Source organism: Aegilops tauschii, chromosome 3 (assembly GCF_002575655.3).
Source record: "Aegilops tauschii subsp. strangulata cultivar AL8/78 chromosome 3, Aet v6.0, whole genome shotgun sequence".
Classification (NCBI taxonomy): Eukaryota; Viridiplantae; Streptophyta; class Magnoliopsida; order Poales; family Poaceae; genus Aegilops; species Aegilops tauschii.
Window position 1 is genome coordinate 424,239,686 of NC_053037.3, and position 24,495 is coordinate 424,264,180.

Consider the following 24,495-nt stretch of genomic DNA (forward strand, 5'->3'; position numbering starts at 1 on the left):
TGCTTTACTTCAAGCAGTGCCTGTCCAGGTTCTCCACCACCGGGTCGACAGCGTAGACTTCATACCATTCCTCAAGTACTCGTTCAGTGGAGCGGTGCTGATGCTGCTCCGGCTACCTGGGAGGACCTAGAGTCTCTACCACAGCAATTTCCAAGTACATATTTATGTACTACTTCAATTTCAAAAAATAATACTCCCTCCGTTTTTAAATATAAGTCTTTGTAGAGATTTCACTATAGACCACCTACAGATGTATATAGTTGCATTTTAGAGTGTAGATTTACTAATTTTGCTCCGTATGTGGTCAAAGACTTATACTCTTGCTTCATAGACATGCATGTTTTCCCATAGAAGAGATAAGAAACTTTAAGTAATTCTATTCCTGGATCATGGCGTACTTTGCGATTGGTTGAAAGAAGAATCAACACACATACAGCTATGGCCACGTCTACAGAAAAGATTAGCCTGGAATTAATGGATTTCGATGTCCTTGGATTAACGTTGTTGTTTCAAATTAGCACTACCGCGAGCACACTTGATTATTCGCGGTGTCCGGTCATCCGCCGGGCTGGTCGTCGCCCTCCTTCTTGAGGTCTGACGGCGGCAGGAAGTAGTCGGAGGTGAGGCCTTTCACGTTGAAGTCGGCCTCCTCCACCGTCCACGTCTCCTCCAGCTTCCTCTTGTGGTTGACGGAGCCCTCGCCATAGCGGAAGAGCGTGACGGTGGTTTTGCCGCCGTGCGCGATGTTGACGCCGTCGATGTGGCGGTAGTTGTTGATGACGGACTCCATGCTGGTCTCCCAGAAGATGTTCTCGCTGCGTCGCGCGCCCTTGCCGGACTTCATGCGGAGCAGGTGATTGTCCTCGAGCTGGATGAGCAGGCCCGTGCGCTGGCTGAAGTATCCCCACACCGTGTGGTGGATGATGTCGAACGCCGCCGCGCTCCGCGCCCGCAGCGTCGTGGCGCTCGCCTCCAGCTTCAGGATGAAGCACTCCTCGCCGTTGATGACCTTCTCGCCGATGCATACTGCGTCGGAGAAGAGGTTCGCGATCGACCGCGGATCCAGACCCTGCAGGCCATGCATGCATGCGTCAAGCAGGTCTCGAATTGATCGATGCATCTGGTGGAATACATCGTACAGTACATGTCAAATTGGTAGGATACGTGGGCGTACCTGGAGGGACCGGCGGAGGGGGCGGGGCGGGCCGCGGGAGGCGTGGGAGTTCTCGGCGGCGGACTGGCGCCAGGCGACCTTGCCGTCGCTGCCGGCGCTCATCTTGTGACCGGCCATGATGAGCTCGAAGTACCAGACCTCGGGGCACTTCTGCCAGAGCACGAAGCCACCGACCTCGGCGCGTCCCTGGGCGGCGGTGACGGTCTGGTCGCCGAGGTGGAACTCGGACGCGCACATCTTCACCTTCCCGACGGCGTACATGCTCTGCACGCCCTGCAGTGCCGCCTGCCCGCCCGTGGCGGCGATGTACTGATGCATGATGTACTTTGCCGTCGACGCTTGCTTCATTCATGCATCCACACAACCAAACACACGTACGCTACGCGTGTCAAGAATCAATTCAATCGTTTGTGCTGCTGTTGCTGTGGCGTGCACGGAGCATGCATGCATGGCTTACGATGGAGGAATCGCGGATGGAGCGGCTGAAGGCGCGGTCGTGGGGGACGGGGCAGGGGATGAGCGGCGAGCCGACGACGTTGAGGAAGAGCTGGAGCTCGGCGTTGGCGGCGGCGGCGGCGGGCCCGTCGGCGGTGGCGCGGTCGAACGCCTGGGTTTTGAGCCAGGCGCGCATGTTGGGACCGCCGCCCCGGCGCTTGTCGGCGCCGGGGGCGTTGGCGAGCATCTCATCGGGGATGGGCACCTCCAGCACGGTGTCCAGGGAGTCGTCGCGGTCATTGTTCGGGCACAGCTTCCTCATGACACGACCACCACCGCATCAATAATGCCGACCGGCCAACGGGAGCAGGACGCCCGACAGACGGGAGAGTGGGAGGGAGAGAAACAGGGGGAAGGGAGGAAGGAACGAGAGGAGAGGGAAGGTCGGGGACATGTAGGAGCAGGACGCCATGCATTGGAAGCGAGGAATTAGTGGATCCCGCCGAGCCCGGAGGTCGAGGCGAGGCGGGAGCTGCCTGCATGCATGCAGCAGCGTCTCGCCGGGAGCGCCCTGGACCAGACCAGGCCGCGGCCCATTTCTCCAAACATCACACGGCCCGCCCGGCAGAGCAGACCTTTGTGTTCCACTAAAAAAAAAAAGGCAGAGCAGACCCTACCTTAACTTCCACACAGCAGCGGCGGCGGCGGCGGCGGTACGATTAGCTTCCTCGCCGGCGCGATCGACGCCGACTCCGCCACCAGCCTATGACATCTGGTGCCCACCTCTGAGATCCGGTATGCGCCTCTTCCTCCTCCCTCTCCTCTAAACTCCGGTGGTGGACTGGTGGTAACCTTATCTGCGGAACCGTGCACGCCAACTGCTCGACGCTTCGTGTGCTTGGTCGGTTGCGATGAACCAGGATCTCACCTACTGAGTATTCTCGCAGGACCGATGGCGGAGACGCAGCCGCGCTCGCCGCCGCCGTCGTGGTCGGCCATCCCGCTGGACCTGGCGAGCCTGGTGCTCCGCCTCCTCCCCGCGTACGCCGACCGCGCCCGCTTCGCCGCCGTGTGCCCGCAGTGGCGCGACGTCGCGCAACAGTTCCTCCGCCTGCACCCGCCGCTGCCGCTGCTCGCGCTCCCGGACGGCACCTTCTACAGCCTCCCCTACGCCAAGCCCTTCCGCTTCCCGGGATTCGGCTTCGCCGGGTACCAGGGCGTCTGCGGCAGCTGGCTCGTCTTCCCGCGCGACGACGAGTGCTTCCTGCATGACCCGTTCGCCAGGGCCACCGTCAGGCTACCTCCTCTCTCCCGCGTCCGGCTGCGTCCTTCAAACGCAGTCCAGAAATGGACAAAATGGGAAGACGGGGAGCGCTCCCCCGACCCTTACACCACATGGATGCATATAGAGGACATGGAAGGGAAGCTGCGCATGAGCAAGATAATATTGTGCTCCCCCAACCTTGTTGCTGCGCTGGTCGGTGTTGGAAGACCCTGTCACCTTCCAATATGCCATCCAGGAGGCCCCAGTCAGATTCTAATGTGCCAGCCGGGGGCCTCGTCGTGGTCAGTACGCGCCTACGACAAGTGTAGGCTTTATGAAGACATGGCGTTCTACCAGGGCAAGCTCTATGCCATTGCCAATGATGAGAACCTCTTTGTGGTGAACATCAGCCAGGACCAATGCACCGGGGATCCACAGGTTTCTCGAGTTGGACAGGTCATCAAGGGTGATCCCTGGCAGACAGTTGCGTCCGAAGACGACAACACGCCCGGCAAGAAGCTCTACCTGGTTGAATCACGCGGTAAATTGCTGATGGTATGCAGGAAGATTTGGGTTCCTGAACTTGAAGACGGAGATTTTTCTTTCGGGAATGAGTTTGAGGTATTCGAGGCTGACTTTGAGCATTCACGGTGGGTGAAGGTGACAACTGTGGGGGATGACCAGGTTCTGTTTCTTGGGAGAAGGTGCTCCAGGGCTGTCTCTGTGTCTCAGTATGGGTTGCCGGGTGATCGCATCTTTTTCTTGGATGATGACGAAGTGAATCGTGTGAAATACGGCTATGATGAGAACACCTTTTGCAGTGCCTATAACATGAGAGACGGCAAGGTCTCTTCCCCTCATCCAATGATCTCCTGGAAACGTTGTGATGAGATGTGTCTTGCAGCATGGCTCTTCCCTCAGGACTGAATCACTGAAGTGAAGATGTTATTGCTGTTCCAGCTGCTTCCAACTTGGTATGGTGATCAGTAGTTACCAAGCAAATAAATTGCCTTAGTATGTATCCAGTTTGACCACCTTATTTATCTGAACTTACATGGTGGTTACTATGGTGCAAGTTGTTAGCTTAATTGGTTTACCGTGCCTGGGAAAGATCCTAAACTGCATGACTGTTTATCTGTCAATTGTCTTAGCAGGGTGATCTCTGACCTTTTGTAGTGGCTGTAGAGTTGATTGTTCATACTGAAGTTTGGTGAACCTACTGCTGCCTTTTGCGATTAATAGTTTGTAGGAACCTCATATGTGTGAGCCTACATGATGGTTGCATTGTGCATATCCAATGTGGAACATGTAGATGAGATAATTATTTTATTTTGCTACTAGACGACACCTAACTGAATGTTTGCAATATCCAATATTAGGGAGAAAATCAATTCTACCATGCACGGGAGTCCCGTGCATGGGAGAGTCCTTGATTTGCTTTGAAATCCGGAAACATGCATAGTTACTCAAAATTGACCCGCTGTTTCTTTCACCACATGCAAGGACACTGTTCAGCTATGCAGCCTTACGCTCCACCATCCCAGACCTTTTCATCTTATTTCTAAGTTTAAATCTATTCTATCTTTTGTACCAAAAGTATAATTTATAAATTGTTTGCATATTTGTGTTTATGATGATGGAGACTTTAAAACGGGACCACTTTTAAATATATCTAAATAAGTTTTAAAATACAAATAAGTTATGTGCATAGTAAGCTTTTTGTGCAGTCTGAGTTTTTTATGTGCAATACCCAGTACTGAATAGGCAGTTAGGCACTACTATGTTGTAAAGGAAGCTAGGCTTTGGGAACTTCCCTACGGCACAAAATTGCTGGGATTAATCATTTTTTACGGCCATGACGGATTCAGCGTTGTCTTACTACTAGGTGTGACAACGACTTCACCAAAGCGTAGACATTGCAAAAGCTAAAGAGCTTGTTAATGTTCACCGTTTTTAATATAGCATCCTTTGCCTCCAAGCTAGCTAGACTTTCAGAATCTGCGTCTAGCACGAAATAGCTGAGCTTAGACTTTTTCCACGATCATGAAGGATTGGATGTTGGACTAATTTGACAATGACCTCGACAATATTCTGACAATGAAAAGTTGAAGATCATCTAGTTTATGTATATATCCTTATGGTTCAACCGAACCACTGACATAAATAACCTCAATTCAGTTGTTCCTCTCAACCCCTTCAGTCAACTCTACGGTATGATTGCAAATTTTGACTCAGACATTTTTACTGATATAAGCAATCCAATGTTATATCCCCATGTGTAAACTTTGTGATGTGTTCATAATTTTTTATTGGGATATATATAGAGAGAGAGAAAGTCTATTCATCATTCAGGATGCAGAATAAGTTATTCTTCACCTGAAGGTAATCTTATAACTTGTCATCAACTATTCTAACCATTGAATAAAATACAGGAATGAACAAAAGTTAGTGAGGCAAGTATCATGCGCAGACCGTTTCTGTTTTGAAAAAAAAATAACTGTGCGGATCGTTTCACCTACTTTGGAGCCAATCCTAGGTTCTTGACTAACCATGCAGATAGGTCTCAATCTCATCTATAAAACCCCACATCCGTACTTTTCATTATGATTAATCCACAGTCCAATTCCATTTCTAAGAACAGAGGAGCAGTAAGATGTTGGGTCTGGGATACCATAACCTTCTTGTAGCAGCTCTCCTGCTGCTCTGCTCAGCGATGATCTCCTCCTGGGCGGCGCGAGACGACGTCGTGGCCTACAGCTTAGCCACCATCAACACAACCACGGCCAGCGGCCTGACGGTCGTCACCAACCAGTCACAGGTAGTGTCAGGTCCAACCCTGTTCGGCATCGACCACCCGACTCTCTCCGCGGTGAACGAGTCCGCCGGGTTCGTGGTCCTCTCGCGGACGGTCGAGCTCTGGCGCGGCGGTGATGGCCGGCAGGGACCTCCCCGCCAGGCATCCTTCAACACAAGCTTCACCATGGACGGGACCTCCCCTGTGGCGTTCGTCGTCCTCCTCGACCGGTTCCCGACGTATAAGGGAAAGTTTATCAGCGTGACGACGTTCATCTCGGGCCCCGGCGACCCCACGCAGCGGGGCAGCAACCGCTTTGCCGCCGTCGAGGTTGGCACGGTGAAGTCGTACGCCCCCGAGTCTCCACGCGTGGGCCTCAACGTCACCGTCACGCCCAGCGGCGCGACGCGGATCGTGACCGTGTGGATCGACTACCACGCCGTGGTGTCCCGCCTCTCAGTGTTCGTCGGCCCCGCCGGCCGGACTAAGCCCCGCGATCAGCTCGTTGGCGGCTCGGCCGTCAACATGACGGGTCGCACCAACCAGTCCGCGTTCGTCGGCTTCTCCGCCTCCAGGGTGACCTATGTCCTCGCCGGCATCCGCGGCTGGGATCTGACGGTGGAGAGGCTCTCGCCGGCTGCCGAGAAGGATGATAATAAGAAGTCATGGCTGGTGATACTGCTCGCCGTTCTAGGATCTGTGGCTTCCACGGCTGCCGTGGCCGCCGCCGTCGCTTTTTACTACAACTCCAGGTACAGGAGGTGGAAGAAGGACCTGGAGCAGCTGGCCAAGTCCATGCAACGACTCCCGGGGATGCCATGTCGGATCGACTTCTCCGACATTAAGAAGGCCACCAAGAACTTCGACGGCACAATGAAGTTGGGATCAGGAACCTTTGGCTCCGTGTACAGATGCAGGCTTCCTGCAGCACCAGAAACGGGCCGTCCAGAAATGGAGGTGGCCGTCAAGAAGTTCACGCGAAACGAGGACCGGCGCTTCGATGACTTCCTGGAGGAGGTCAGCGTCATCAACCGTCTGCGCCACAAGAACATCGTCCCTCTCATCGGTAGGTAGCCACGTGCACACGTTAACATTCCTTTATTTATATATGTTCTCCTTCTTGAATGGGTTTGTCTAGGAAAGGTATTGGGCACCGGGCGAAAAACACGGATGCCGTCCGGTGTGTTTTTGGCTACCCCGCAAGAAAAATATGTACAAAAGAACCATTTTTTAAATTTTATTGAATTTGATGAATGCACGTATAGTTAAATAATACGGAAACTCTCGGAGTAATAAGCAGTAAAATGGTGTAGTGGTAAACATGTACAGTAAAAGGTTAAAGACCAGTCGGGGGATTGAACTCACATACTCAAAACGCTAAGGACACGTGCGGAGGACTACCACTGCGTTGGTAGCGAGTTTCGAAACAATATGAGCTTAATACAAATAAATACCTACCTCAACTAAAATTGAATTCAAATTTAGTTTAGATTTTTTAAGCGTATTTACCTGGTATTTTCTAGTATCTACGGTAGTTGTATTTCTCGCCCCATCTTGGAAATTCTTTGGATTTCAGTAGCCAAACCTAGGAGTATCATTTTTCCGTTGTCCAGTCGTTATTGTAGAGTTTGTGGTAGGTTCGCGTTGAATGGTACTCCCTCCATTCCACAATGTAGTGCGCCCGTGCTTCGCGAGATCTAAGTTAAATTTATGGTCAAACTTAGATCTCGGAAAGCGCGGGCACACTACGTTGTGGAAAAGAGGGAGTATCAGGTTTTCTATCGTCTTTCTGTTGTAAGTCAATTTGTTCAGTAATGATGCTGAGTTTTGTATATCATCATTGAATAATCAATAGTATATGATTGTGTGCTCCTTTCCGAAAAAAAGAACATCGCATCTTCAATGGGGTTGATGATTTTTTTCTTGCTAGCTAGAAATTAAAACTTGCTCTATTTGATGAAGGTACCATAACATGGCAGGATTCATATTTGAAATCTTTAGGGTATCCTGGGACCCTCTTTATTAAAGAAACAGCTAAATTTGCAGAAATATGTGTTCTTTGACAATTTAGTTTATTTAATTTAACTAAGAAAGGTCCGAGGTACCCTAAATGTTTCAAATTTGCAGCCCTAATCACTATGCATATTTACAAATGACCAGTTTGCTTGACTTTGTAACAACTCTTTTTTAAGGGGTTCACTTTGTAACAACTAATATTGCAGGTTGGTCTTACCATGGCGGGGAGCCCCTCCTCATCTTTGAGCTCATGCCCAATGGCAGCTTGGACCAACATCTCTTCCATCTAAGAACACCAATTCTCCTATGGGACACCCGCTATGCCATCGTGAGGGACATAGCCACCGGCCTGCACTACGTTCATCATGAGTATGAGCCCACGGTTCTTCATCGCGACATCAAGGCGAGCAACATCATGCTCGATTCCACCTTTGGTGCCCGCCTGGGTGACTTCGGCATTGCCTGCACGGTCCCTCTCGACCGTAACTCCGTCACCGGCCTCGCCGGGACACAGGGCTACATAGCGCCGGAGTACGCTTGTAGCTATAGAGCTACGAGGGAGACTGACATCTATGCGTTCGGTGTCGTCGTCCTCGAGATCGTGACCAGTAGACGAGCGCTCGACAGGGATGTCCCGTCTGAAGGTCACATCACAGACTGGATATGGCGTTTCCATTGGGAGGGAAAGTTGCTCGATGCCATGGATCCCGTGCTTGCCATGGCGGGGTTTGACGATGATGACGCCAAACGCCTAATGTTGCTTGGCTTGGCGTGCACCAACCCAAACCCGTCGAACCGGCCAAGCATGGCGGAAGTGGTGCAGGTTATCACCAAATTAAAGCTACCGCCGACCGTTCCTCCTAAGAAACCAACATTTGTGTGGCCTCCACAAGGATGGAATTCATTGAGCTCTTACTTTAGCACAGAGACAAGTACAATTTATGCAAGTGGCTCATCAACCAAGGCCAGACAGGTGTAGGACACATTTCAAAAATACCAGTTTAAAATTCGATTATTTGTTCGCACTTCACCTAGATGAATATGTGCTTGTTTTGGAGTGTAACACGTGACCCTGGCTATCATATCATAAGTTAAGACTTTTGAATGTGTTGGCAATTCAATATGACATCAAAGTGAAAGCAAAGAGGACTTGAGTGCAAATGCAGCAAACATGATATATCAATCACCTAACTGAGTGAAGCAACTGAGGTAGTGTTTGGTATTGCCGTGGATTATGATTTTGTTTACACAAATAATTTTTACCTATCTTAGTGTTTGTTTGACATGTTTTGCTTCGACAACTGTCATGTTAAGTTTGGCTAATCCTGAAAGACTAACCTTTGATATAGATGCGCAACAACTCGGTAATGCTGAGTGGATGAAGGATTTTAAAGAGATTAAAGTCATCTATGACACTCTTGTTAAACTTTTTTGAATTTTAATTCACATATCAGCATCAAGTGATATAAGTCTTGAGTATGAATACAACGCTCTTGTGCTTTTTTTAGTGTGACAACATCTAAGGTGTGGGCCAAATCCACTTGGACTAACTTAGCTTGCATATGTTTGTGGTGCCTCTGCTTACTCCTTCGGATCGTACCCTAGCACTTGTCTTCTTTGATTTAAGGGAAAGGTGTGGTAGAACCCAGGAACACTGAAACCCCCTTATCTAGCCACCTATTTTCTGCATCACGGTCCGTTCATGAGCTTTTCTCTTTTTTGTTTCTCTAAATATTATTTTATTTGAGAAAAACAAAAGGAATAAACATTCATATAGTAAGTTAGTTAACTAGCACATATTTTAAAGCAATGTTGGAGGATGAGGATAAGGGCTACAATGTGCTTGGGCTTAGAAAAACAACTCTCTTGACTGAAATCTTGTGTTTTGCCCTCATGATTTGATCTGAATGCCATATGATGGAGCATGGAATTCGGAATGCACAAACCATCCCGTCAACTAGAATTTCTTTGAATAGGTCCTTGAGGCACGTACAACATAGGACGCTAGGGGTGAACGCTACGATTTATTTCCTTCATGCTGGTCGGTAGCTAAGCTAACTAATCCTGACGCCTACCAAGGCATCGATGCAACATGTGGAGGCGGCCGCTTAACATTTTTTTTCTTCGTGCCTGTAGAAACCGTGTGTGTGTGCAGTGATTGATCAGTGGCTAGTTTAGCGCCTAAGGGCATGTACAGCGCTCAGCGTTGGGTTAATAGGCGCTTCGCAGTTCTTTTCTTTAAATATTTATCTTTTCCTCTTTAAGCGCCTACACAAGGCCTTTCAATGGAGATGCTCGGAGTAATTTTGGACATCATGTCTGGTTCGTGCACCACCTCGACTAGGACTTGATTAAGTTTCAATCTTAGCAAACCCCGTTTTGGATATATAAAGTGAGCTTGGTTTAAAAAATGGCACAATAACATCATCCGCCAGGCAAAAAATGCAGTAACATCACATCCATGATGCAAATTGTTTCACGGGACACAAATACGACATCGACATGAGGCAAAGAAATAAAACTCCATATACATGGACTAAAAGAGCATTAAAGGCGTACACAGACAAACACTAAAGCAGAACGACAGCACGTCTCCACCAAAGCAACAACGCACTAGGAATTGGAGATGATTAAAAAGAATGCACTACGTTTCTCGCTGCTTCATGATCAACACCGCACCTAGAAAGCGAGGACGGAGGCCACGGCGACGCCGACGAGGCCACGGACGCCAGCGAAAGCGGCCGCAGCGGCAGCGACACCGCTGCTCTCGGGGCCTATGATGCTCGCCGTAGGGCCGGACGCGCTGCCGATCGGCGTGGTGAAGCTCCCTCCCATGCCGGGCGTAGCTGGGTTCGTCGAGCCCGGGGAAGACGAGTTGGTGCCGGCGCCGGAGCCTGTCCCTGTGCCGTTCCCGGTGCTCGTCCCAGCCGCACTGTGCAATTTACATAGGGAAAATACGTCAGCTCATCATGCAATGATAAATGTTTGGTAAGTACTACAGTACTCGTTATGATTTGCCCGGGTACAAGGGATTATTACCTTGCGGTTGCAGGGTACTTGCAGGTTCCCGAGCCTGCAGACGTTATGAACACACATGCATGGTGAGATCGATAGAACAAGAAACCAACATGCTGATGGATGGAGTCACGAGTGACAGGGTGAGAAGGCACGGTACGTACTGGGGTCGGCGGAGGAGAGGGTGGCGGTGCCGCCGAAGTCGCAGGTGGCGCCCTTGGTCTGGCTGCTCCTCTGGTAGTAGCTGTTGACCGCGTAGGAGCAGTGCGCCACCACCGAGTCGGGGCTGTGGCAGCTCCCTCCCGTGGCCACCGGCGCGCAGTCCGCGCCCTGCCCGCACGCGTAGTCCAGCGTCTCCTGCAGCGCCGTCTCGTTCGCGTCCGACCTGCACACGCACCACTCCGCCTCTGCACGGGCCGGAAACACACACACACACACACACACACACGACACAACCGGCGTCACATACATGCAGCCACTCACCACCGCGCCACAACGGCGAAATCCACGTAAGTATATCTCACTCACCTGATCCCCTGATCGACACGGCCAGCAAGAGCAGCAGCAAGAACGCCGGACTCGCCATCATAACGATCGGCGAAGTGTTCGTGGAGGTTGGAGCTAGTGCGCGCTCTCTTCTGCTGGCTGGCTCCAGTGTTCGACGACGATAGCTGCTGGTGTGTGTGTGTGGCCGCGCTACGTACGCCAGAGAAGTAGTGCGGGGTGAGCTTTCCTTCGGCCATGTGCTTTATATCGGCAGCCGGGCGGCCACGTCCTTTTCCTCTCCTCTCCTTTCCGCTCTTTCCGACCATTCCGCTGGGTGTCGACTTTGGGCCGAGCTGCCATGCATGTTTCTTAGGCCCGAAGGTTTGCGCTCGATCGCGAGCCATGTCACACGGGACACCTGGCAGTTGATCCTGCGGGATGTTCTAGCTAGGCCGGGTATGCGAGCCACCGTCGCCCAAAGTAAAGGCAAGGAAGGTTGCAAAGTTGTGTGTGAGCTCTGTGGCATGTGCTGTGCTGTTCTTTTTTCGTAGTGGTAGTGCTTACCAGACCCAGAGGCCCCTTGTATTCTTTTCCGTGGAAAAAGAAGAAATGGCAAAGCTATATATCAATCATACTATGAAGGTATGATAGATACGTTCTTTTGTCAGAAAGAAAAAGAGACAATATATCTTACATATAGTCGGACTCGGTAGATATGAATTTATACCTCCAATGCTTTACTATTAGAGGGTGGAGCCAGGGGCAACCCCCCCTCCATTGAGCTCATGCATCGCCCTAATCTAGAGCTCACACCTCGTCCCGGCCTCAAGCATTCCTTGTATGCCATGTCAACACCTCGACGCCACAAATAGCACATGCCTTGTTACGGTGTCAAGCCTCTTCATCATGTGTCAACCCAATGTCAAGTGTAGGGATGCTCATGGCAAAGCTGTATCAATCATATGATGGTATGGTTGGTAGATTCCTTGGTGGAGGAAAAAAGGGACAATATTTCTTGCACATACTCGGTAGGTCTGACTTTATACCCCTGATGCTTTATCAGAGGGCGGAGACACGGGGCCGCCCCCTCCCCCTCACCCCGTCCATTGAGCTCGCACATCGCCTTGATCTAGAGCTCACACATCGTCCTGGCCTCTCATTCCTTGCTATGCCATCTCGACACAACAACGAGCTCATGCCTTGTTATGGTGTCAAACCTCTCTTCATATCACGCATCAACTGGACGTTAAACCTCATGCCTTGTTATGGTGTCAAACCTCATGCCAAAGAGCCCATGCCTTGTTATGGTGTCAAGTCTCTTCGCCGCGCATTTACTTGATGCCAAGTGTGGGAATGTTCATGGCAAACATATGTCAATCATATGATTGTGTGGTTGATAGATTATTTCGTGAAGATGAGAAAGGGTCAATATATCTTGCACATACTCAGAAAGTCTTAATTTTTAGCATGATGTTTTATCGTAGGGTGGAGGCAAGAGGCAGATTACCTGAACACAACACGCCTGTTGGGAGGTTGGTGGACTGATCTAACAGAAAAAAGGCAAAATCCAAGGAGAGAAAATGGAAGACTATTGTTGCGATGTATATCATGTGAAACATTTGGAAAGAGAGAAACTGAAGATTCTCTTGGCGCTTGCGCCGTTGTTCTGGTTTTCATTCTAGCACATGCAAGCCTCCATATCATCAATCATATGCAATCTTTTTTTAACACATGCAAAACCTCCCCATCATCAAACACATGCAAACCCTCCACATCATAGATTTTATTTTTTATCTTTTAGCAATAAATCATTTCACAGTTTATTGCTAAAAAGTCTCACAGCAACGCGTGGGGTGTTGTCTAATTATTACAACAACGCGCGCCTGGACACGACAAACGTCGGGAGACAGCCCGGCTTATTTCGTGGGCCGCGGCGAAAACTGTGCTAGACACTATTCTGAAAATACGGCTTCTTTAGTGCAGTGATCTTCTGGACGGACGGCCTCGCCATCAGGCCAGACCACCAGGCTTTCACATGCGGATACGCGTCGAACAAAGAAGCATAGGGTGTAGTCGCCAGACATGCGGTAGCAGACACATGGTTAAGGTCCGCGAGGCTGAGGAAGTCTCCAGCCAGGTACTTGCACTTGCTCAGTCGCGCCTCGTACACCTCCAGCACCTTCTTCAGTTTCACAAGGTTATCCTCAACAATTTTCTGGTCAGTGGCTCGCCCGAACATAGGACGGATGAGGCACTCGAGGATAACGGGCTCCAGTGCGGCGGTGTACTGATGGGCCTCCACCTCGAGCCACACATCTACCATTGCCGATTCCTTGAGGTTGCCCTGCTTCAACAGCTCCGGTTTGTTCTTGCGGCATGTGTACTTGCAAATAGCACGCGATTCTAACAAGAAAAGAAAAAACATAATCAGAGTTGTGATAATCAGCAACGGTAGTAACGCGATTCTAACATAAATTGTTCTAAAGCAAACATAAGTATATGCATTTGCCTCGAATCCTGGATAACTAAGACATGTGATTTTTCTTCTCTTTTCTGGTTAAGCTGATGTTTTGAGCATACTAGAATAGGTTGATGGCAATTCAGTACGTAGCAAATGCCATTTCATTCTAATAAGATTGTGGGTCATCGTTTATCCAAGAACGACCACGTCCCTTTCATAGAAATGATGTTGTGTTGTACTTCCCTATGATTTGGTCCTCCGCGATTACTTTGGTTTCTATAATGAGAAAAACATTTCATTATTTGCCTAGTGGAAATATTGTTTCACATAGCAACCAAGTCCCAAAATTTGTACTCCTTTTTTTTCTTTTGATGAAACAATGGGAGCCTGCTGCCAAAGTGACTACAACATCAAGGAAAACATACAAATAATAAAATCGAAAAGGAAAACAAGAGGGGGGGCTCCTAATATAGTAACAGCTGACAATTTATACATAATTGATACTTTTTTGCATCACGCTATCTTAGACTGACAGCTTAGGTACCATTATATTTCAACGAAGGTGGAAAACTGGAAATGCCAACTTAGACACACTTTTGGGAAATAAGGCAGCAACATCAACAGCAAAGCAACAATAATGCTTAGAGCATCTTGTCCCTTTTAAGTTTATATTCACAATGGATGGAAAAGAGACACATCTCCAAGAGTTAGCATCATACCCCAGACGTAGAAGTCGCCATCCTGCAAAACCGGCATCTGACCAAAGGGCTGCAGAGGACCATATGAAGACAGTGAGGTTTTTGTCAATCGGATGTCACACCTCTAAAAAACAGGAATCATCAAATGCCACAGTTACATAACACTAAGATCGGTTGGTCAAACCTATATGAACAAGATAACATGCAAACATTTCCATTTTCTTGTACATGCTTCTTTTAGTATAGAACCACCGGTGAACAGACAGCCGCTAAACATACCCCGTAGTAGCAGACTAATTGTATGCATAGATACTTCGACATTCAAATTTATGGCTAATTGCGCATTCAACAAAACTGTAGCTACTAAAGGGATCGAGAAAGCAGAGTGTGGAAAGATCTGCTCAAAAGGCAAAAAATGCTTAGAAGCCAAGTCTGAAATTTCGAATAGTACCACTATGGACCCTTAGGAACTAACGCTTGTTTTGATGACCAGTTGATTAGGTCTCCTGCTGAGATCATATGTTGCATGTGTTCGTTTCTGAAATTTTAGTCAGGGCTTCATAAGAACACCAAGCAGGCATGGGTTTCAGTCAAGTGCACCGGAAACGCACCGGAAACCCTTTTGAGACTAGAGTAGAAGCATATATGGAGGGCATTGCAAACTGAAGGCGGTAAGCATACGTACGTTCCTGGCGAGGTGGTCGGGGGTCTTGTGCTCGCCGGCGCCGAAGTCGATGGGCACGACGTCGTACTCGACGCCGGCCTCCTCCAGGGCCGCCACGCACCTCGTCACGTTCCACGACATGGTCATGCCGTACAGCTTCACCGGAGCCATGGCCACCCTGATCCCTGTTACGAGTTACGACCCGATCTGGAGGGTAGGTGAGAGGAGAGGAGAGCAGCTGAGGGAGGAGACGGCGGAGGTGAGAGGAGAGCACACGCTTCTCATTTCTTTTTAAACCTCAAGGTTTACACTTTACAGTTTACAACACAGCCACACACTTTTTCTTCTTCCTTTTTTCTTTTTTGAGAAGAACACAGCCACGCACTAGGCCGATCCCCCATTGGGCCACTCTCGGTCCCTCGTTACAAGCCCGACGGCCCACGGCCGCAAGAGGCAGCTCCCTTGCAATCTTAAGTCCGCTGCAGGTTCGGTACTCTGCACTGCAGGCGTGACAGTTGCCCCTCCTTAAGAGGAATCCCCCGTTCAAGATGGCCGCCGTCGGAGCATGTCATAGTCTTCCCATGTTGCGGTGTCAGCTGGCAGCGTATCCCATTGAAGACGAAGGCCCCTGTTCTGTAATCACCCGCTCCCGGAATCTGCGGAGCGGGGAACTGCAACTCCGCCATTTTAAACTGCAGCTCCGCCAACTCCACTCTCGGAGTTGTGGAGCGGAGCGATACCGAACAGCGCCGAAGTTGGACGACCGGAGCGTTGTTCTTCTTTCGTCATGCGGCAGTCCAGGTGGCGACTGGTGTCAGCGAGGTGGTTGTGAGGTCGAGAATGCGCAGCAGCTCCGAAAACACTGGCGCACAGTGATGGATGAAGGACTTGAGCCGTGAGACGTGGAAGACAGGGTGGATGCAGTTGCCTTGTGGAAGCTTCAGGCGGTAGGCCATCGTTCTGACACGCTCTTCGACCGCGAATGACCCGAAGTACTTGTACGCCAGCATGGGATGGAGATCGGCCTTCTTCTTGAAGGGGAAACTTGTTCTTCAATGTGAGACAGTGTTCAAGCTGCGGATCCTTCTTTATCACCGGGAGAAACAGAGCAGGGTATGGGCTCATGATGTGCACGATCACCCTGGTGCCTAGCATCTCGTTCACCTATCGTTCGGTCTTTTCCTCTTGTAAGGGCGAGTATCAATACATGTCATCCTCTTTTAAGGGCGAGTATCGATACAACCACGTGTTGATCGGTGTGGTGCCTTGCTCCGACGGTGCGACATGTCAACAACGCGTGGTCATACTGACGGCATGAGTGTCATCGGTTCAACGAAGAAGTCCGGGAGCATGGCCTGCATGGTGGGTGGAGGTGTGTTCCTCAGGTGTGTCGGCAGTAATGTGACAAGAGGTTTTTTTAGAAAAGACCATCATGACTAGCTTTATTAATCACACGATAAAAATACTGTCTATGAACTTACTAACCAAGACAATCTGGTGGCTCATTTGTCCAAACACTAGAAAAGTGATTACAAAAACTGTAATTAGCTATCGCATGTGTCGCTTGATTAGCCGAACAATAACAATATTCAAATTTGATCTTCCCCATGGTTGAAACTACGGGTTTATTAGATACATGTCACTCCAATTATGGTGACACCCAGCAAAGATAGCCACGCCTGCATCCCACCATCTCGTTTGCCCAGTACAAAAGTTATTGCTGCTGTAGCCTGTAGGTGTGCTCGGCCCTGGAGCAAAGCAAGATGCGCGGCAGCAGAACCAACTCCATATGGAGCCACGCATGAAGGGTCGGCAAATGGCTATGCAAAACAAATCGATTTACATACACTAAGCACGTGCTGCCTCGCCAAGCAGATGGTGCATATAAAAGTTTCAACTTTCATTTCAAGCCACCCCAGCGGCAGCACCTGCATATCTACTCCTCTTTTTTGCCTGTCCAGTCCAGAGCTAACGCCCCGGCACAAAAACCAAGGTTTCGTGGAGGCAGCACGAATATACAGTCAGCAACATTGACTTACGACAACATCACAATATACAAGACTCCGACCCTGCTACGAAGAATGGCATTATTACCTACAGCGAGCAGTCTGACGCCGGTTATCTGCCGGCGGACAGTTCGATGGCGTCCTGGTTGTAGATGGAGTCTTCGCCCCAGTCGAACCGCTGCTGCATCCGCTCGTAGTCCTCCCTCCTCGTCACCTCCACCTGCTGCCACTCCTCCCACCGCTCCGCCAGGCCTTCCCCTTCCAGCATCCTTACCACCTCCGACATGGAGGGCCGGTCCTCGGGCGACCCCTGGGTGCACAGCAGCGCGATCTGCATCATCATCTCCACCTCCTGCCTGTCGAAGCTGTTGTTCAGGTTGCGATCCACGATGGCGTCTAGATTCCCTTCTCTTTGTAGCTTCTTCACCTGCACATTTGCGGCACGAACATTATGCTTTAGATCATATGCTGCGGCATCCAGGATTTATTTTAACTAGTGTCGTGTAGTGCTACTCTACCAAGAATGCATGTCTTTTTGTTCAACTAGTGCGAGTCTCTTAAGTTGTTGTCCATAGAGTTCTTCATACACAAAGCTTACTCCGTAGCAGCTTGAATCAATCAAGTTTAGATGGGGTGGGAAGTGGAGTTGACTTACATGATCAAGTAACAACACGTCATCTTCTTCCTCCAGACGTGAAAAGTCAATGGCGCGCTGCCCGGTGACCACTTCAAGAAGCATTATACCATAGCCGAAAACATCTGTTCTCTCAGATGACTTCCCTGTGGACAGATATTCTGGTGCAATGTGACCCATAGTCCCTCGGACTTGAGTGGTCACAGATGTCTTCTGTACATCCACCAACTTTGCCAAGCCAAAGTCGCCCACAACTGGTTCGAAACCTTCATCAAGCAAGACATTCGCGGCCTTGACATCACGGTGTATGATCTTAGGATTGCAGTGCTCGTGCAGGTACTCCAGTCCACGCGCTGTGCCTATAGCCACTCGTTTCCTTGCGTTCCAATCTAATATTGGTTCCCCAGGTTTAAATTCTGCACCATTCAACACAAGGAGCACATAAGAGAAAAGTATACAGATGGAAAGAAAACAGAAAAACTAACAAATAGATTTAGTCATTGTAAACTGAAAGGTAATGAATGTCCACAACAAAAACGAAGCAGACTAGAAAAACATTTAAGAAAAATCATGTTCTGGATGTAGAAGCAAATTGCATTTCACTCACTTTAATCATTTAATAAACACTGGATGTTGGATTTTACTGACTGGCCTTTTTCCTTTCTTTCATCACTTACCTGGATGGTATATCTCGGAAGATTATTTGATATTGCATTTTGATCTTGGTCTATCTATTCTTTACTCAGGATTTATACTGCCTACCAAGTAACTGTCTAGATCATTTTACGACTTACTAGAAACAAGTCTATGCATGCTGGCATCTTGCATTGGTAAAGCAAACAGAGCATACGAAATATAAAGATTTCAACAGGAAGCTATCTAAATTTTTAAAAGTTACTAAGCCTAAATGAAGGTCCAAGACCAGTTACAGAATCTTTAAGCACATTGATGAAGGATCTGAGAAACTTCATAGAGTAGCACAACCGTGGGATTGCAGGAGATAAATCAACTGGTTGATTGGTTAAGAAGAAAGAAAGTACCTCGCAAACGGTAGGCTACGCTAAGATTCTGCATGAAAGGATAAACAAGTAGACGTTCCGTTTGTGTTGTACAGAACCCAATCAATCTTAAAAGATTCCGGTGAACTGCAACACTAATCAGCTCAACTTCACGCAGGAAGGCAGCCTCCCCACCAGGACTTTCATAATCAGTTAACCGCTTTACGGCTATCTTAGTGCCATCTGGAAGTGCTCCTTTATATACTTTTCCAAAGCCCCCTTGTCCAAGAACATTTTTCTCACTGAAGTTATCAGTAGCGAGTTGTAATTCTCGCCATGCAAACCTTTTCAACTGCCCAAATGCAATTCTTCGGTCATCCTCACCTGTGGAAGTTATCAGATCTGTTAGTTAAATCGAAGAAAAATCTCGGCCTCTGCATACGAGGAATGCATTCAGCTACATATGATTGATCAGTTCAATGCAATGCAACACATGAAAACTTCAAAATTGTAAGCTGGACATTGGGCCTCAAAAACACAGATGGTGCTACAGAGAAGTCGCAAAAGATGCTGGACACTAACTATTTCCATAATAGCCAGAAACACTGTTACATGTGGTTCAGTAACCATAATATGCCAGTAACAAAAAAGCTGTGTATGCATATATAAACCAGTAAACCACATCTTCGTTTCGATAAGCTAATGAACAAGACTACAGGGGAAAAAAAGATGAAAACAAACAAAGCACCATATACACTACCTGATACATCCACAAAAACTTCACGCAGATGACCTTTTCTCCTTCCATTACAGATAATAAACAGAGCCCCTATGATGAGCAGCCCTATCACTCCACCAACTGTTCCAAGGACAACGCCTATTTTCGAACCACGGGATGAACCTATTAAAGAGTGATAAAATTAGCATATGCCTCAAAATCATTTTACAGACATCAAATCAACACTCTGCATTTCGTGCTATTTGACAAGTGTACAATGCAGAACAGAAAAATATGACCCAGGGAAAAAACAAAAGAAAATATGGCCGGTTACCTTGGTAAGGCGAACTTGATGCACAAGGATGAGCGAAGTTTGCTCCACAAGTCAAGTTATTGCCAGAAAAGCTGTGAAAGAAATAAACCTTTGTTAGACCTTCTAATTAACACACATAGAATTAAATGTTATAATGACCCCCCATTACTTGTAACGTGCAACTTGAAATAGTTGAGCAGGTATTGGACCGGAGAGATTATTGTAGGCCAACCGACTGCCATCATAAGAAAGAAATTAATTGTATATGATAGGAGATTAAGAATAATATATATGAGCTCTTGTGGACAGAAATCACGAATATTAATATTACTAGTTTGCTGCTTACATGTCTGTCAAGCTTGAGATGGTTGCCAGTGTATCAGGAACAGTTCCACTTAGTCTGTTTTGACTTAGTATCCTGGTTACAGAACAAAAGGTGAATGGGAATCAGGGAATGTTAAATGACTGATGTTCATGACATTAAGTAGTAACAATTCCGATACATACAAGAGTTGGAGCTTCGAAAGATGGCCAAGAGAAGCTGGGATTTCTCCAACCAGCAGATTTTCTTCCAAATCTAAGCTTGTCAAACTAGATAGGTTCCCAAGCTGCTCTGGTATGGTACCGGTAATCTTGTTACCAGGTAAGGACCTGCAATGTCATGCACCACAAAGATTAACAAAAGTTGGAGAACGTGATCACATGACACAATACGACCATCACTTCATCTAGCAAGCATAGAAATATAGTCAGCATTCTCACACCTGTTCCTATAGAATCATAAGATAGAGACATAGAGTGGTCTTTTCAGCAAAATAAAGGAGTAAGATACAGTAGCTATTCCATCACAACAACCACTTAACATCTAAAAGATATTCTATTGCTCTAGACGAGTACACTTACAGAACATTCAAATGCTCGAGGTCTCCAATTCTTGGCGACAGAACTCCAGTGAACCCCATAGAAGCCAATGTTCTGCAGGAGGGTATCAGGTTAACTCATGATAAAATTGAATGTCTTAGTAAGAAATATGAATAACACGGTAAACAGAACCATATGGAGGCTTAGCAAGTGTTACAATGCATTTATAGAAAGTGGAGGTATATATGTGTCTGTCATATAGTTTCATAACGAGTATGTTAGAAACCTTTATGTATGTTAGGAACCTTGCCCGACATCTTCACAAAACAAAACTCCATCCCTCCTTTTCAAGCTCGACATCTGGAAGGCTTTTGACTCGGTGCGTTGGGACTATATAGTTGACATTCTTCAGCGGAGGGGCTTCCCTAGCAGATTTCAGGATTGGATTGCCGCCCTCCTTGGCACTTCTCTTTTCAATAGGGTGCTGAGCACTTCAATTACGCATGGCCAGGGTCTTAGACAAGGAGATCCGCAATCGTCGCTGCTTCATCATTACCATCAACCCGCTGCAACAAATTCTCGACTTGGCCATGAGGCTTTGCCCCCTCCATAAAATCTGGGGACGTGGCACCATCTTCAGGACATACCTATACCCGGATGACACGGCTGTTTGCATGGCACCACTAAAGGAAGATATCCAAAACCTTGCCCGTACTCTACATGGGTTTGGTGAGGTGACGTGGTTGCAATCAAACTTCCACAAGAGCTCGGTTGTGCCTATCTGGTGTGGGTACTTGGACTTGGAGGACATCCTCGAGGGGCTGCCTGACATACGCACTTCCTTCCACGTGAGATATCTAGGCCTGCCGCTCTCGGTGTGGCAGCGCAGGCGGATAGACTTTCAACACCTCGAGGACAAAATCGCAGTGAAGCTCGTTGCTCGGGAGGGCATGAACATCACTTCGGCTGGTCATGGGGTGCTTGTGGAATCGATCCTCTCACAAACGATCGCCACCTTACGCCACTTGTCACCCCCCCCCACCCCCCACCCCCATCCTAAAAAGTATTAACAAGGTTGAGAGAGCATTTCTTTGGTCGAGGACCGATATGGTCACGGGCGGGAAGTGCAAGGTGGGACTCCCCGTGGTTGCATGGCACAAGCCAAAAGACATCGCCCCGCTCATCTTCAAAGCCTCCAAGCACAAAAAGTTGGAAGTCAACTTGCCCATGAATGAGGATGCTTGGATAAAAGTGATTGGCATGAGCAATGGTCTTTCTTGGAACCACGTCCCGAATTCGTCGAGCTTTGGTCTCATTTTGCTCAAGTTCCTTTGAACTAGGATGTTGACGACTCCATCCATTGGAAGTTCTCTTCTAACAGGGAATACTTCGGCAGCGGAGGCATACAAGGCTTAATTCTTGGGAGTTATCCTCACTCCCAATGAACAAAATCATTCGGAAAGTGTAGGCTCCCCCAAAGGTCAACTTTTTTGCATGGCATGCTATCCAAAATAGGGTGTGGACGGCCGACCGCTTGGAGCGGCGCCGTTGGAAAAATTGTGGCCTTTGCCCTTCGTGCAAGCGTGAGTACGAGTCCGACGCTCATTGAGGTTTTGGCGGATGCTCAAGGATTGGTTAGGACTCACAGACATCGACCCCTCCCAATAAGCGACTCATCATTCTACCGGAAGTTGGTGGATCAACACGGCTACACGAAGCAAGGCGATGGTATCCCTCATAATGTTCACCAATTGGGCCATTTGGAATGAGAGAAATGCCTGAGAATTCCGAAAGAAATCTATGGCACCACTAATTATTTTGGCAAACATTAAGTGCAAGGCAAAGCTTTGGTTCTTCGCGGGGTCAAAGCATTTGAGTACTTTATTGCCGGGGGAGTAGTGGCTTTGTATTAATATAGTTTGGTTCCTCTTATGTTCCAAACCTTGTCTTCCCTTCTTAATTAGTGGATAAGGCGAATCTTTTGCCTCTTTTTCAAAAATAGATGCACCTCAAATAATACTTGGACTTGTTTGTACAAATCATAAGAGCTACCAGAAATGGATATGGAATGCAAACGAAATAAATCCCAGCTTCTGGCTACATGATCTATGGGAAAATATTCGCAGTACACAAAGTAAGCAAAGTGGTGAGAGATCCAGAACTGCAACTTACACTTGCACAACATTATTGTTACTGTCACAAATAACAGAATTCCAAGTGCAAGGGTTAACTTGATTTTGATTCCAGTCTGTAAGCTGTGTGCCAGTAGCATTCAGCTTCAGCTTCATATCATATAATGCATCACCTAAGGAAACAAATTATATTTCACTGTTAATCATAAGAATATATGTTGATTAATTAATCTAATCCATGATTGTGAATATGCTCCAAAAGGATGGAATGACTATACAGATGATAGACATGCAAGTGGACCTTGGCGATCAGACGCTGCAAATGAGAGCAGAAATGCCAAAGTGATAATGATGCCGATCAGCTCCATCTTTCCTTTTATTTGTCACTGTAGCACCAATTGACTTCCTTATGAGAAGTTGCCCAGCTAGAAAATATGCACAGATTAATCACAGTAGCAGCAATCCATCGGCTACCTGGTTAAACAAAATCAGATCAGTGTGGAGCACACGATAAAAGAAAAACAAAAGCATGGGTATTTCAAGTACACTATCATCAGAGAAGAAGATGGTTGGCTACAGCATAAACCAGTACAAATCAATGTTCACTTGCCTTGAAGACATTAATTCGAGTATTGCACATACAATTTGTAAACATTTGCCCCTAGAAGCATTATCACAAAGACACAAACACCTGATGAAGCAAAATCCTTTCACATGTAAACTTGAACATGCACTGGAAAAATCATGCAGCAAGTGCAGTACTCATCAAGGAATAATCAAAATTATACGCTCACGATATCAAATCTACAGCAAGTGCTCATCTAGTACAAAAATCAGGACAAAAAATTTAACAAACAGACGATCCAAGAGGAAGGAGGCAGGGGGATGAGGGAAAAGGAAGGACGAAAGGAGTGGTGTCTACCTGCCTATGGACTGGTCGCCGGCGTAGCTCCTGTGCCGGCGGCGGGGCAGCAGCGGAGGCTTCGGCCAGCTGGGGGCGCCGCGGCGGAGAGCCGGCGGCGGCTAGGAACCCTAGCTGTCGCGCTCGGGAAGGACCCTGGCCGTTCGCCCGGGAGTGAGGCGCTCTCTTCGCTCGTTCGCTCGGCTAGGAAGCATACACGCACGGGGAGAGGGGCAGCTACCAATCAGCCTGGCCAGCCGCCGCACCGCACCTGGGGAAGGATTCCTTCGGAAGGAAGCAGTCAGCCTGCGCAACCGCCGCCGCCGCCAGTGCGCGAGTGGAGGTGGAGGTGGAGGCGGAGGCGTGGGTGGACGACCCGAGCGGTTGACTGCGCCAGACGCCGAAATGGACCGCTGCTGCGACTGGTGAATCCATTTCAGGCAGGCGGGCGCAACTCTTTTTTTTTTTTTTTGAGGGGTGGGGCGCAACTTGGTCTCCATTTACGCCCTCCGATCGATCCTTGGGATAAGACGGAATTGGGGTCGCTCGCTCACTCGGCTGGGGCGGCTGGGCTCGGGTTCGCTTCGGATAGCCGCCGAGACAGTGGTGCGCCGCGTGCCTTTTCGTGACCCGCCGCGGATTCCCGCAACCAAACGCGAGCGCCTAGCTATCGATAGCCCCATGCGCTGTCGCTCTGCGAGGTCGCTTTCCGGTTAGCTCACGCCTTTCTGCCCGTGTCCTGTTTTCTGTTCAGTCCACTGGGAAGCGATGGCACGGCAGGCTGGACTTGGACGGATGATGCGGTTTTTTCCCAGTACTACCATCCATAGTTTTGTGGGCCAAGGACATCAGTGGGAAAGCGGCACGGCTTTCTCGGGCTTGATGGTTGGTTTTTGGCTCGATGCGCGTTTGGAACTGCTGTCCA

At 48.5% G+C, this 24,495-nt stretch overlaps 6 protein-coding genes across 8 annotated transcripts; 2 read left to right on the plus strand and 4 right to left on the minus strand.

The window, feature by feature from the left end:
* Nucleotides 1-451: 451 nt before the first annotated feature.
* On the minus strand, nt 452-2,042 carry LOC109757564 (uncharacterized). The gene is made up of 3 exons (XM_020316388.4): nt 1,632-2,042; nt 1,175-1,516; nt 452-1,069 (listed from the first exon to the last, which is right to left on the minus strand). Exons 1-3 carry the CDS (start codon nt 1,929-1,931, stop codon nt 557-559), a joined length of 1,155 nt encoding a protein of 384 aa, XP_020171977.1. The 5' UTR covers nt 1,932-2,042; the 3' UTR covers nt 452-556.
* Nucleotides 2,043-2,064: 22 nt separating this feature from the next.
* On the plus strand, nt 2,065-4,112 carry LOC109757569 (uncharacterized). The gene is made up of 2 exons (XM_020316391.4): nt 2,065-2,404; nt 2,557-4,112. Exons 1-2 carry the CDS (start codon nt 2,080-2,082, stop codon nt 3,798-3,800), a joined length of 1,569 nt encoding a protein of 522 aa, XP_020171980.3. The 5' UTR covers nt 2,065-2,079; the 3' UTR covers nt 3,801-4,112.
* Nucleotides 4,113-4,229: 117 nt separating this feature from the next.
* On the plus strand, nt 4,230-8,822 carry LOC141042442 (probable L-type lectin-domain containing receptor kinase S.5). Its single transcript, XM_073510733.1, has 2 exons — nt 4,230-6,733; nt 7,890-8,822. The coding sequence occupies exons 1-2, from the start codon at nt 5,527-5,529 to the stop codon at nt 8,660-8,662; spliced, it is 1,980 nt and encodes a 659-aa protein (XP_073366834.1). The 5' UTR covers nt 4,230-5,526; the 3' UTR covers nt 8,663-8,822.
* Nucleotides 8,823-10,186: 1,364 nt separating this feature from the next.
* On the minus strand, nt 10,187-11,439 carry LOC109757570 (PLASMODESMATA CALLOSE-BINDING PROTEIN 1). The gene is made up of 4 exons (XM_020316392.4): nt 11,227-11,439; nt 10,863-11,105; nt 10,723-10,756; nt 10,187-10,615 (listed from the first exon to the last, which is right to left on the minus strand). The coding sequence occupies exons 1-4, from the start codon at nt 11,285-11,287 to the stop codon at nt 10,363-10,365; spliced, it is 591 nt and encodes a 196-aa protein (XP_020171981.1). The 5' UTR covers nt 11,288-11,439; the 3' UTR covers nt 10,187-10,362.
* A 1,513-nt stretch (nt 11,440-12,952) lies between these two features.
* On the minus strand, nt 12,953-15,317 carry LOC109757565 (glutathione S-transferase 1). The gene is made up of 3 exons (XM_020316389.4): nt 15,029-15,317; nt 14,365-14,413; nt 12,953-13,587 (listed from the first exon to the last, which is right to left on the minus strand). The coding sequence occupies exons 1-3, from the start codon at nt 15,176-15,178 to the stop codon at nt 13,130-13,132; spliced, it is 657 nt and encodes a 218-aa protein (XP_020171978.1). The 5' UTR covers nt 15,179-15,317; the 3' UTR covers nt 12,953-13,129.
* A 1,528-nt stretch (nt 15,318-16,845) lies between these two features.
* On the minus strand, nt 16,846-24,207 carry LOC109757556 (LRR receptor kinase SERK2). Of its 3 annotated transcripts, none has more exons than XM_020316377.4 (12): nt 23,592-24,207; nt 22,971-23,143; nt 22,710-22,842; nt 20,580-20,651; nt 20,184-20,327; nt 20,023-20,094; nt 19,846-19,911; nt 19,698-19,768; nt 19,406-19,546; nt 18,688-19,029; nt 17,669-18,063; nt 16,846-17,440 (listed from the first exon to the last, which is right to left on the minus strand). In XM_020316377.4, the coding sequence occupies exons 2-12, from the start codon at nt 23,035-23,037 to the stop codon at nt 17,126-17,128; spliced, it is 1,818 nt and encodes a 605-aa protein (XP_020171966.1). In that variant the 5' UTR covers nt 23,038-23,143; nt 23,592-24,207; the 3' UTR covers nt 16,846-17,125. The 3 variants fall into 3 exon arrangements, with proteins under 3 accessions (XP_020171966.1, XP_073366835.1, XP_020171969.1); XM_073510734.1 differs by having other exon boundaries at nt 22,971-23,139; nt 23,592-23,977; XM_020316380.4 differs by having other exon boundaries at nt 22,971-23,055; nt 23,592-23,972.
* Between the last annotated feature and the right edge of the window lie 288 nt (nt 24,208-24,495).